Source organism: Ascaphus truei, chromosome 5 (genome assembly GCF_040206685.1).
Source record: "Ascaphus truei isolate aAscTru1 chromosome 5, aAscTru1.hap1, whole genome shotgun sequence".
NCBI classification, from domain to species: domain Eukaryota; kingdom Metazoa; phylum Chordata; class Amphibia; order Anura; family Ascaphidae; genus Ascaphus; species Ascaphus truei.
The window spans coordinates 196,886,461-196,899,646 of NC_134487.1; the positions used below are offsets into that span (position 1 = coordinate 196,886,461).

The 13,186-nt window shown below is 46.1% G+C and overlaps 1 protein-coding gene across 2 annotated transcripts in view; it reads right to left on the bottom strand.

The window, feature by feature from the left end:
• LOC142495722 (zinc metalloproteinase-disintegrin-like cobrin) overlaps positions 1 to 13,186 on the bottom strand; it is a 1,243,131-nt gene that overhangs the window by 239,709 nt on the left and 990,236 nt on the right. For both annotated transcript variants that reach the window (XM_075601588.1, XM_075601589.1), the window contains exons 13-14: positions 5,523 to 5,612; positions 4,591 to 4,786 (exon numbers count right to left, since the gene is read on the bottom strand). In XM_075601588.1, the coding sequence (XP_075457703.1) occupies positions 4,591 to 4,786; positions 5,523 to 5,612 (286 nt within the window). The remainder of the gene's footprint in view (positions 1 to 4,590; positions 4,787 to 5,522; positions 5,613 to 13,186) is intronic.

Below are 13,186 nucleotides of genomic sequence, written 5' to 3' on the forward strand. Positions count from 1 at the left end.
TGTTTGTTTGTCTGAGATTGCATTGAGGACACTTCCATGGAACTCATCCCAACCCTTTGAATTGGACTATATTTGGTCAGATTTTCCTTCTTTTTGGCGCCGGTTTATCTTTATTTATTGTCATTTTTTGGTTTGTGTCACCTATTGTGCCTGGCAGCCTTTGCCTAATATTTTAGGAGTTTATATATTATTAGTTGTTATTATACACTAATTTTTGCATTTTAAGCATTAGCGCTGTTCCCACTGCCCTTTCCCTTTAACCATTCTAAAATGTACAATTTTTATTATTTGTATATTTAGAATAAAAAATGGATATCACACTTTATAGAATATTTAAAATGGATTCTTAGGGGAGTTTTTTCTCCTGCTTTAATATATTGCAATGTTTTTTCAGTACATTTTTTATTTGATAAGCTTTTTTTATTTAAATGCCTTAAAAAACAGAATAACATTTTCCTGAGGAATCTTATTTTTTACTGAATTACAAAGAACAATTTTACGATCCACATTTTCTGCACGTTCTTTAGCTTTTTTCAATTTACCATTTTGATATTCTCTTTTTTAAACAATTTGTTCTAAGATAGAGGCTGTTTCCCGATAAATTTCCTTATCTGTGCAATTTCTCCTAATTCTCCCGAATTACCCACAAGGGGAGATGAAGGAGGGGGCCACTAGGCTTGGTCTGGGCACAAAGCCTGCATCATGGCACTGTGATCAAGAGATCTGTGGAAGAAATGCAATGTCTGCTGTGTAATACTCTCCTATGCAATAAAACCCCATAAAAGACCATGGAGTGAATTTAATGTCTGCTGTTGAAAGAATAAAGGTGTCAGTGTGGCCCTGCCATCACCAAGGATCCATACTGACTGGAGGCGCTGCATCACCAAAGAATTGAGGTAAACCTGTAAACCTGTCCTGTCTCTCCCCACACATTGCTGAGCGCTCAGCCCTCCTGTTTACCTACAGGTCACAGCCCAACATACTTAGAAGTAGCTGGAGAAGGCATACCCACTCCAACCTCACTTAGGGGTAGGGGAACAGGGTTACACATATATCGCTAAATATGCTTGTCAAATGTTATAATAATTGACTCTTATTTACTGTATATGGACTTATTATTAAATATATTTATAGGAACAAGAGGACTTTCACATCAGGAATGTAGTATATCCAGCGCATATATGAGCACCACTTCACAATTTTTTTTAAATTAAGTTATTATTTATAATGTTTTTTCTTTTTACCTTATATAATTATTCGTGTATTCTGCTCAGAAAAAGATGCCTTCATTTACTTGTTTTTGTTTTTAATTTGTTTTTACATTTTCTTATCTCATCTGGATTTTACAGTATTATAGGTTTGTGTATAAGTTTACATGGTAGTAGTTTGTGTATGTCTATTGTTTTCACTCTCCGGGTTCCATTTTTAATGGAGTTATACTATAATATATATTGTCCATTTTGTATTAATAAAGTTGTGTTTGTTTGATCGCGCGCGTGTGCACACACTGATGTCACCTCCCGCGTCGCTTCAGATTGTTTCAGGAAGTGAACGGGGAGGTGGTGATGGCGTGGGCGGTGTGTATTTAAGGAACCTGGTGAGTATGGATTATTATGGGCCTTGACAAATAGCATTTTACACGAAACGCGTTGGTGGGTGCTTTTTTTGCTCCGTTATGTAACTGATTGCTGAGGATCCATTAAATTTTTATGTTTTTGGGTCACACTCTATTGCTATTTATTTGTTGTATCCTGATGTTAGTAGTGCTCCTAATAATGACTTTGAGGCAGGTTTAGAACTCTTGCTAGAACAGACCAAGAGAGATTTCCCCTCAGCTCACAAACTGCTGCCATGAGGAGAGAGTCTTGAAGCACATGGTACTGTGTGCTGACAGCAAGGCACGAGGGGACAAGATTTCTATACCTGTTGTGACGATAGCTTTGTAACAGGCTATTAATAATACACACCAAATATCACTGGGTTGAACTGAACGAGGCTTAGATATGATAAAATGTAATTTAAACCATGAAAAAAGGTTAATACAACAGATTATACAAATAACAGACAAAATATGGACACTCACTTAAGATGGAAATGATGAAATAGTCAGAAATCGTGACTAGCAGTTCATACAGCAATCTTGAAAATCACAAAAACACGAAAGACAATAGCCATAGGCTGAGCCTGGTTCTTATACCATTATTTCCCATTGAACACAACCTAAACCCAGCCTCTCTCATAAATCAGTGGTGAGGTTGACAGTTTTCCTCAGAGTAAAACTCCTCCCACCCAAGGACGTTTAAAAACTGCTTTTCCTATCTAAATAACTTCATAACTTCAGTTCAGTAGTACTTACTGGCACGCGAGACATATTAATACATTCCGGCACGCATGGCGATCCCAATGAGACTAAATATTACCGTGTAATACTAAAAATTAAGAGAGATATTAATATCTGTCTCTTAGGACCTGCTAGACATCATGTGTCTGTAATCATTATTTGCGACTCGGTCCCCCGGTTACACATATGTAACTCTTAGCATGTTCAGCCGAGGACATCTCATAATATTCTTATATTTAATAAGGTCGCTCATTCTGAGATCTCCTTGCGTAACCGCACCCCTGGCCCCCATCAAGAAATCCTTTGAAGCTGGGCTGTGTGTAGTGAACATTTGTCACCGGTGCTATATTTCACACCCAATGCCCCAGCCTGGGTCCTAGCTGTCTCTACCAGCAATATAACCTTGGCCTGCCAAATTAGGTATTAGCATACTGTGCACTAAACCCCCATCTGTACTTGTCACACCCAACTTCAATCAAGCCTGTTGAAGCCCAGATTTTTCTGAAAAGACCCCACACAATTGTATTTTCCTAAACTGTAGCTCATTAACCCCTTAAGCCTCCCGCATCAATCCCAGTGTATGTGTTGGTGCAACACTGGAACAGAAACAATACATTTTTACAGGGGAATATACATTAGGATGCTGAAGCAAGGTAAAAACAGATTACTTGGCCACAGTCCAGTTAACCCCCTGCTTCCCAGGTGAGAGTAGAGGGTGGCCAAATGGGGTGTAACCCCTTTAATCCCGGGCCAAATCCTCTCTCTCATGACACCTGTACACTGAGATTTCTATAGCACACAAGGTTGCTGATCCAGGTTAGCAGAGAGGCTTTCCCCTACAGCAACAGAAACATATAAAATACTTTTGTGTTGGACTGTTGTGTATATATATATTGAACCCTGACAAAGTCAAGTGTAGTGCCGAAACGCGTAGGGACGACACGCAGCTACGCATGATGTCACCAGCGACCACGTGAATTCTGTGTATCAAGACATCACTCTATCTCTACTACTGTAGTGTGGTAAGCGGGAGGACTAACTGCTTAAACAGCAAATACCCATCTTTGTGCATTCGTGAGTTACTCCTGGAGGAGTTCTTAGCACAGTACTGTACTTTTGTTTCCTGCACCATGTGTGGACCATACTAAGGATTCCTGGCGGAGGCATTGTTTTCATCTGAGTATTTTCTCCTAGGAGATTATGTTACTCTAAATACTGATTGTTCCAGCAACACTTGTGAGTGTGTTTTTTAAAAGATTGTGAATACATTTCAACAGAATAACGCTATGTGGCATGCGCCTCTCTTCTTTTTTTCTCTTTTAAATCCCTGTTGGATGTGGTTCATCCTGTGAGAGGCTGCGGAGAAGACACAGCGATTCGTATCATTTTTATTCATATTCATCTACAAGGTTTTTTGTGAATAGATATTTTATTGGACATTTGTTTTACCCTTTATGATATTTTCACTAGGATTTTCTTATTGTGTGTCACTTGATATAGTTTGATACACATATATATTTTAATGCTTTTATTTTATATTTCATATGTATTGTTTATTTTTATAGCACCTTCACACTTACTTTTATTATTATCAGCACATCTAGCCATTATTTTCATATCACCTGATACCTTACACTAGAAGCGACTGAGTGCCTAGCAGGCGCGCCAGCCTGCTCTCGCAGGCCACATGCATTGTCACAACGGGTCCAGCGTGAGCATGCGCGCCCTCTCGCCGCCACCCTGGACGAGGCCTTAGTGAGCTGCGCTTGGAGTCCCGGCAGTAGGGTTGTCATGGAGATGAAATGACGCGATGGCCATTAAGTGAATCATAGCGCACGTGCAAGCTATTGGTGACAGCTCCTGTGCAGAGGTGGAATAAAAAGCAATTATGATGCTGGACAAAGTGCCAGGCTAATCCGTTGGCAATCAGGTAAACCCCATGAGAGGTGATAACACCAATAATGTGAATTGAGGTGATGGGGAAATATATACAATGTACAAGATGATATAGCAGGGAACAGTAGCACTTGTAGACATCATGAGGCCCTATGCTCAGGTCATGTATTATAACAACCATTAGCTTGATGTATGTATGTATTTGGGGTGGTAACAAGCTTTGCTAGCCACTCTGTAAGAAAGGTCTGGAGAGGGAAGTAAACATAATTATGACCCTTTTCCATAGGACAAAGCACTGGCTCTGGTATTTATGGGGTGATATAGTAGTGCTATAGTTATGCAGTTTCACTCACCTGGTCCCCACACCGCAGTGCACTGGTCCTGCATGATTGGACACTTTCCGTTGTAACAGTATCCCTGGTTGTCCCTACAGGGAAAGCCATTGACTCGGAAGCGGTCAGAGGGACACTTAGGGGACAGCCCATCACACTGATCTGCCATGTCACAGTCATGCTTGCTGGCTCTGCACAGGCTTCCAGCTTTCATAATCTGTGCAAGGACAACACTCGTTAAAGAGATGCGCTAATCCACATCCCACTTTACAATCCGACTCTGGGTGTTCTGCATTCTACAGTACCAGCAGCCTTGAAATTTGTTGATTCCCTCACTTCTATATGGTATAATTACCTCTGAACCACACACTACTCGTCAGGAAACCTCATAAAATCACAAAACCCTTTCCAGGGAGTGGGAGGGGGCAGAAACCAGACCATCAGCTCCACCTCTGCATGACTCTGTACAAGGAGTGGGAGTATGCAGAGGTGAGGACAGACCATAAGTTCCCCCCAGCATTACTCTGTACAAGCAATGGCTGCACATATGTGTAAATCAGGAGTGTACAAATTGGGGAGATTTTCCAGGTGGGACGCAGCGGTTATAGAGATACCACGCTCTCCCTCAAGGCATTTAAATTAAATGCCAGGGGACCGCGCAAGGCCTCTGTAGCGTCTCTTAACTTGTTTCAGACTGCTTGGTGGTGTTTTTGGCGATGCACCGCCATGTTAACTGGCATCAAAATGACGCAGTGGGGTCATGTGACGTTGAGCTGCCATGGCCACGTGATGTCACATTAACCACATTACCGGAGCAAAGCGGGAGGCGGTGAGGGGAGGGGTGCGAGCACAGGAGGAGAGCAGGCAGGGGGGCAGGGGGAAAACTTTGCGCACCCCTCTTGCTAATGAAGAGTAATATGTTACGGAAAGCGGTTAGATCATATTCTGCTCACCTGACATTCTTTACAACATTCCCCATCAGCACACTTAGCGTTTGGCTTTAGTTTGCAGGTGGCAGCATTGCAGCATTGATTGGTGCATTCCTACAACATAATAAAAACATGCGTTGGTCACTTAAACCCTAGAGAAGGGTATGCTGGGACTCACTGTGTCAGACGTGATAAGCATTATGTTAGAATTATATGACTTCAGATTTTTCGGAATCCTGGCCGTAAATAACAAGGGAAAAATAATTATGCAGACTGTGATACATCTCATTATATCATTTGCTCCATGTAACTTCTTCCAAACTACTCCTACTGACCCGCCATGAGGCACAAGATAGGAACATGGGAGTGAAGAGCTTTGATACATTGACATAGGATGAAAGTGCCTTAGTTTTTTTAGCTGCTCACTCTGTCTGTAAGCTTCAGTGTTTAAGTGCAATCTTGTTATGTAAGGCTAGGTCCCCAGTGCAGCCGCCAGCACGTGGCTGTGCGCACGCCTCTCACCAGCCCCTTACCGCCTCCCTAGCTGTCCCCAGTCCACCTCGCTCCCTGGGTCACTGCACACTGTGACGCATCAGCCAGCAGGGACTACAACAGGATTGTGATCCAGTGCGGCGACGCGTCACATGGTGCGCTAGGGAGCAAATCAGAGACTGGATCCGATGCAGGTCTACCGCTCCTCTGATGCATGCCAGCGAGTGGGTGAGGTGGGTGATCATGTGAAGGCACCTCTGAACCTGTTACCGGTAATAGGAGAATCTTTTCAGCGAGTAGCCATGTGGGTCCCTTTATGGTTCCCAGCTGGTCAGGGAAGAGCTACATCCTCACTGTGGTGGACTTTATTAGTTATTTTTACTAGGTTTGGGTTCCATAGTGAGATCCTAACCAATCATGGGTCGCAATTCATGAGTGAATTGATGCAGTGTCTCTGGGATGCGTGTGGAGTCAAGCACCAACGCACAGCCCATTATCATCCCCAAACCAACGGATTATGTGAAAGGTTTAATGGTACCCTGAAGCAGATGCTGCAAGCCTTTATAGAGGCAGAGAGGAAAGACAAAGAGATTCACCTGCAGGACTTGCTGTTTGCATACCGAGAGGTACCGCAGGATCTACAGTCTTTTCACCCTTTGAGCTGCTATATGGACGCAGGGTACGGGGACCTCTTGACCTATTCCATGAGGGATGTGAAGGGGAGACTACCAATACTGATGCCTCTGTGCGTCAGTACATGGTAAATAACAGAGATCGGTTAGAGACACTTATGGGGTTGGCACAGGACAACCTCAGGGATGCTCAGATCAAGCAGAAAGCTTGGTATAATCAGAATGCCTGTAGCAGATCATTCATTCCAGGACAGCAAGTGCTAGTTCTGAAGCCCACTTGGGAGAACAATTTAATGGCTGCCTGGTCTGGACCATACACGGTTCTTAGAAAAATGAATGAGTGCAACTATGTTGTACAGCTAGACGGAGAAACAGGTGGAACTAGGACATATCACATTAACATGGTCAAGGAGTACTTTGCACCGAGTGAGGCTTCAGTGTTGGCTATCTGTAGCCCACCGATAAGGGACCCAGGAAGCCATGCTCTGCCCGACCTACTAGGAGGAGCTAGGCAAGGGAGTACAGTGGAGCAGGTAGAGATAGGGTCCCAGTTAAGTGAGCAGCAGAGAGCAGAGACTAGAAAAGTGTTAGAGCAGTATAGGGTTCTGTTCTCGGACAAGCCAGGCAGAACACATTTCACAGATCATCCTGTGCTCACATGTGATCTGTGTCCACTGCATAAGCATACCTACCGGGTATCTGCAGAGGTGAAAGGCAGTATAGAGAGGGAAGTGGAGGAAATGCTGGCCTAAGGGTTAATTAAACCATCCCAGAGCCTTGGCTTGCCAGGTAGTCCTCGTACCTAAGAAGGATGGGACAACCTGCTTCTGTGTGGACTACCGGCAGCTCAACGCGGGGACGGTCTCAGGTGCCTATCCCATGCCACGCATGATGAGCTTCTGGATGAACTAAAATGGATATTACAAAGGGTATTGGCAAATTCCCCTGACCCCAGAGGCTGGGGAGTAGTCAGCATTCATCACTCCGAGTGGCCTCTATGAGTTTTTAGTGATGCATTCGGGATGAAGATTTCCCCGGCTACCTTCCAACGCCTGGTCAATAGGTTGCTAGAAGGGATGCAGAGTTATGACAGGGCATACCTAGACGATATTGCGGTATTTAGTAGTTCTTGTGACTCTATTCCTGTACATGAAACAGCGGAGCTAGCAAGCATCAGGGTTTTCGTTAAAATCCACAAAGTGCTTATTAGGGGTGGCAGAGGTGCTGTATCTAGGGCACCTGGTGGGGGGAGGGCATCTGATGCCGGAGCCAGATACTGTCACGGCCCCCTTAAATCTACAACATCACCGTATTAATACGGGATGTTTGCTTTTTCAGCCAAACTTGGCCGCGCGCCAGCCGCATCTCCTGTTCAGCGCTAATGGCGCTGAACATTCAAAGCGCCGTGGCGCCGAAACCAAAGAAAAAAAGCCCTTCTGCCCGCGCTTTTAAAAATCCCACGGTAGCGGCCGCAGGAGACTAAAGGCGGCCGCCACTGTAAGGTTGAGGCATTAGTGAAGTGGAACGTCCCCAACACGAAGAAGCAGGTTATGGCTTTCCTAGGCACCGCTGGCTATTATAGGAAGTTTGTGCCACAGTACAGTGCCGTGGCTAAACCCCTGATTGATTTGACACAGAAGCAACTCCCAGTTCTGGTTGCCTGGTCTCAAGCCTGTGAAAAGGCATTTCAGGCTCTAAATACAGCACTGGCTAGTGCCCCTATTTTAGCTGCACCGGACTATGCTAAAAAATTCTTGGTTGCTAGGATTCAGCGTCCCCTGCGTTCCTCACACAGAGCACTCTCTACCTTCAGGGAAACCCTGGACACATGGCGCAACCCTGCCTTACCGGTCTCCACGGCTCCTCGCCTCTGCCGCCATCGCGGAATGACTCCCCTCGGCGATTCCGCCGCTATTCCCCCTCCTCAGCGTCGGGCACGTTCCCTTCTCTCCGCACGCACGCGTGCAGTTTCCTCCAGCGCGGGTCGCGTGCACACGCACCTTACGGAGCGTGCACACAGTGCACACTCTTCTTCCTGCCCTCCGGACCTCAGGCTCTGCCCCCCTATGCCGCATGGGCATACCCACTGCAGTACTATAATTCACCTGGCTTATAATGGCTGCACCAATCCGGAGAGTCTTCCTGCAGTTCCTCCTGACCTGCCCCTGTTCCTGATTGGACCTCCCTGCTTTATCTAGCTTCTCTGTGCTCTCAGTCTTCGCTCAACATAGTCTCTGCATGGATGATACTCTGTCTACTCCTGGTGATTTCACAGGTTCAAGCTTGGCACTCCTCGGATTAAACTCTCTCTGGCTTCCCTCGAACACGGCTTGGACTTCGACCTTAATCCACTCTCCACTCCCTGACCTTGGCGTGACAATCACGATTCTACTTCTACACCCAGTACCGTCAAGTATTGTCTACCTTACTACATCTGGACTGGCAACGCTTAATACCACACTCCGGGCATGCTCCCTTTGCTGCGGGTGCGTGTATTACCACTTCCCCCTTCAGCTCAGGGGACGGTTCTGGTCTGCGGGCAGCACCAGCGTAACATTATACCGAGCCCACAAGACGCAGACCAGACCGATCTAAAGCAGTGTTCGATTCCTCCACATGTCGGGAGATGGCTTCTGTTTCTCTCCTTCAGATCACTCAAGGGTGTCGTATGGTGACGCAGTACCCTGTGGAATTCCGGACCCTTGCCGCCGAGACTAACTGGGGACAGGAGGCTCTCGTCTCAGTGTTCTGGCAAGGCCTGGCCGATCTCATCAAGGACAAACTCTCTCGTCAACCCAGGCCGGAACATTTGGAGTCCCTATTCAAATTGGCAGTCCAAGTGGATCAACGTATCCAGGTATGCCGCTCAGAGCGGCAGCACACTCGCTTCCATGATTTCCAAGCTCCTTTCCTCAGTACGCCCAGCAGTACTCCAGCTCTTACAAGTGCAACCACCGCTTCTAGTCCTGCCCTGGATTTTCCGGGGCCAATGCAATTGGGGATACAGCGCATGCCCACACCGATACGGCAGTTCCACCACGCCGGGGGATTGTGTTTCTATTGCGGGTCCGCTGAGCATCTGGTTCGGGAATGCCGTCTACATCCGGGAAATGGGAACACCCAGTGAGTGCGGAGGGGCTCTCTCTCTGGGTGTAATGTCTCCATGTCCCCTCCATCAGGGAGAACTCCCTAAGAAACTGACCATACCTATCTCTCTTTCAGGTGAGAACTTTCAGACTTCTGCTGTGGCTTTTATTGACTCTGGAGCAGGTGGGAACTTTGTGGATCTAGGATTCGCCAGGCTCAATCATATACCGATCGTGAGGAAGAAAAATCCGATAGCACTCGTCAGAATAGATGGACTCCACCTTTCTCCAGCTTACATTTCCTTAGAGACGGTTCACCTGCTTCTTACCACGCATCTTCCCAAAGAGACCATAGTTCTTGATGTCATCCATGCCCCTGGAAGTCCCGTAACCCTTGCTCTTCCTTGGTTGCAGCTTAACAATCCACTCATCAACTGGACTTCCTCTACCCCATCACTTGGAAACCGAGGTCATGCGAAGCCCAGCAATTATTGGCCAATACCTCTGTCCCTGAGGTTATCCTTCTTCCTGTCCACCATCAATTCCGGGACGTTTTCAATAAGGTCCAGTCAGACCTTTTGCCACCTCATAGGACTTACGATTGTCCGATCGATCTTGTTCCAGGCTACTCCTTAACCAAATCAAAGACCTACCTCTTGTCCTTACCTGAATCTCTGGCCATGGATGAATATATCCAGGAAAACCTCAAGAAAGGCTTTATTCGTCCTTCTAACTCCCCAGCAGAAGCTGTTTTTTCTTCGTAAAAAAGAAGGATGGGTCGTTAAGACCTTGCATCGACTACAGGGGTTTGAACCGTATCACCATTAAAAATCGTTACCCCCTCCCCCTCATTACCGAACTGTTTGATAAATTACAGAGGGCTAAGATTTTTTCCAAGTTGGATTTACGTGGAGCCTATAACCTGTTACGCATCAGGTGGGGGGATAAATTGAAGACGGCCTTCAACACACGTAGCGGCCACTACGAGTATCTTGAAATGCCCTTCAGCTTATGTAACACCCCGCTTTCTTCCAGGACTTTATCAACGATGTTTTCCGTAAAGTACTCAACATTTTTGTGATAGTATACTTAGATGATATCTTGATTTTTTCCAATGACCTCCAGGACCATATACGCCACACCTCCTACGTTCTCTCTCGTCTCTGTGAACAGCATTTATACGCCAAACTAGAGAAGTGCACCTTCCACCAGACTCTTCCCAATTCCTAGGGTACATAATTTCCGATGAAGGTTTTATGATGGATACCGGTAAACTTCAAGCTCTGACAGAGTGGCAAAGAACCAATTCCCTCAAAGCCATACAGCTTTTTGGGTTTTGCAAACTACTATCGTAAGTTTATACATAATTTCTCTACCATCATGACACCTCTCACTGCCCTTACAAAAAAAGGAGCCGATCCTTCGTCTTGGTCACCTGAAGCCATTTCCGCCTTCGAGCTACGCAAGTAAGCCTTTATATCCGCACCTATTCTCCGTCATCCCAACATCGAGCCTCCCTTTGTCTTGGAGGTCGACGCCACCGATTGCGGCGCAGGGGCAGTTATTTCTCAGAGACACACGCCTCAAGATAAGTTACATCCCTGTGCATATTTTTCCAAAAAATTCTCTTCCGCTGAGAAGAATTATGACGTGGGTAACAGGGAACTTCTGGCAGTGACAATGGTTCTACAAGAGTGGAGGCATCTCCTGGAAGGGTCAAAAGAGCCGTTTACCATCCTCACGGATCACAAGAACCTTTTCTACATTAAGAGTGCTCGACTCCTCGGCCCGCGACAGGCTCGTTGGTCACTTTTTTTTTTCTCGATTCGATTTTCACATTTCTTATATCCCTGGGACTAAGAACGTAAAGGCGGACGCACTTTCCCGACTACATTCCTCTGAAGAGGATCCAGAACAGTCCTTGGAAACCATCCTTCCACAGGAGAGGATTCTCGCCACTTCCTCCTTCAAGAATCTTGATAAGATTATGCTATCCCAGAGACGCATTCCTAAAGACTTGGTTGTTCCCCACAACAAACTCTTCGTACCTTCCAAATTTGTTCCTGAAGTACTGGCTTGGGGTCGCGCTTCGAAATCTGCAGGTCATCCAGATTTTAAGAAGACCATTGACCTTATTCGTCGGAATTTCTGGTGGCCTAAGATGTCTCAAGACGTTTTAGAATTTACCCGCGCTTGTCCTACGTGCGCGCAGAACATGTCTCTCTGTCAAAAAAAACAGAGTCTTCTGTTACCTCTTCCTGTCCCTGGCTGTCCCTGGTCCCACATTTTGATGGATTTCATCATGGACTTGCCCAAATCCAGAGGAATGAACACTATCTTGGTGGTTGTGGACTGATTCTCTAAAATGGCTCACTTTATTCCGTTTATGGGATAACCCACCTCTCCCGCCCTCGCTAACATCTTTACGGATCAGATTTTCCAGAATCATGGGATTCCTTCTACCATTGTGTCTGACAGAGGTTCCCAATTTGTATCCAAGTTTTGGAGAACTTTCACTAGGAGATTGGGCATCTCTTCTTCCTTCTCTTCTGCCTATCATCCACAATCCAATGGACAGACGGAGAGAATCAATCAATCCCTGGAGAAGCACCTAAGATGCTTCATATCTGATTCCCAGGATGATTGGACTGAACTCCTTCCTTGGGCAGAGTATGCCGTTAATTCTGCCTAGAATGAAGCCACACGTGAGTTGCCGTTTTTTTTTAAAATAAATTATAGGTTTCACCCTCCCTGTTTACCCATTTCCAACATTCCCTCGGGAGTACCGGCCGTAGACGAACTTAACGCTCGGCCTGCCCAAAAGCCAGACGAGACCCCGGGACTGAGGTGGAAAGGAATAATAACACACACCTAACAGTAAACGGGGGCACAGCCAGAGTGTGGAAGTAGCATAGATGGTCCGGGTAACAAGATTATAAAATGATACCGTACTTGACAGCTCTGGTGTAGAAGGGTAAAGTTCGTAAGCCAAGAGTCGTGGATTGGAGAGAGCAGCATAGTAGATTGTCCGTGTGCCATGTCCAAGGGTTGTAGAAGTCTGCAGTGTAGTAAGTCCAAAGTGAAGTCCAAAGTTTTCCAGAGAGCAGCGTAGTAGAGTCCAAAGCAAAGGGTCAAATCCAGGGAGGTCAGCAGAATTTCCAGGGACAGGATCAGACACTGAAAGACAAGAGAGGCCAGGCAACAGCAGACAGCACCAAGGTACAGAAGCTATGCAGAGCAAAGATGAAATGGTGAAGGGGGATTAAATAGGGGGTTGGCACCAATCAGGGGAAGGGGAGTGACGGAGGAACAGCCCGAAGAAGAACCTGACAGGAGAGCAGAGTGTGAAAGTTTGGGACCAATCGGAGTGAGGGGAGGAACAGAGGAGTGACCAAAGTAAGACCCAGATAGGGGAGAATTATCAGAGGCTTTGGGAGTGGTCTGAGTAAGGGGAGGAGCGGAGGGACAGACAAGGGAA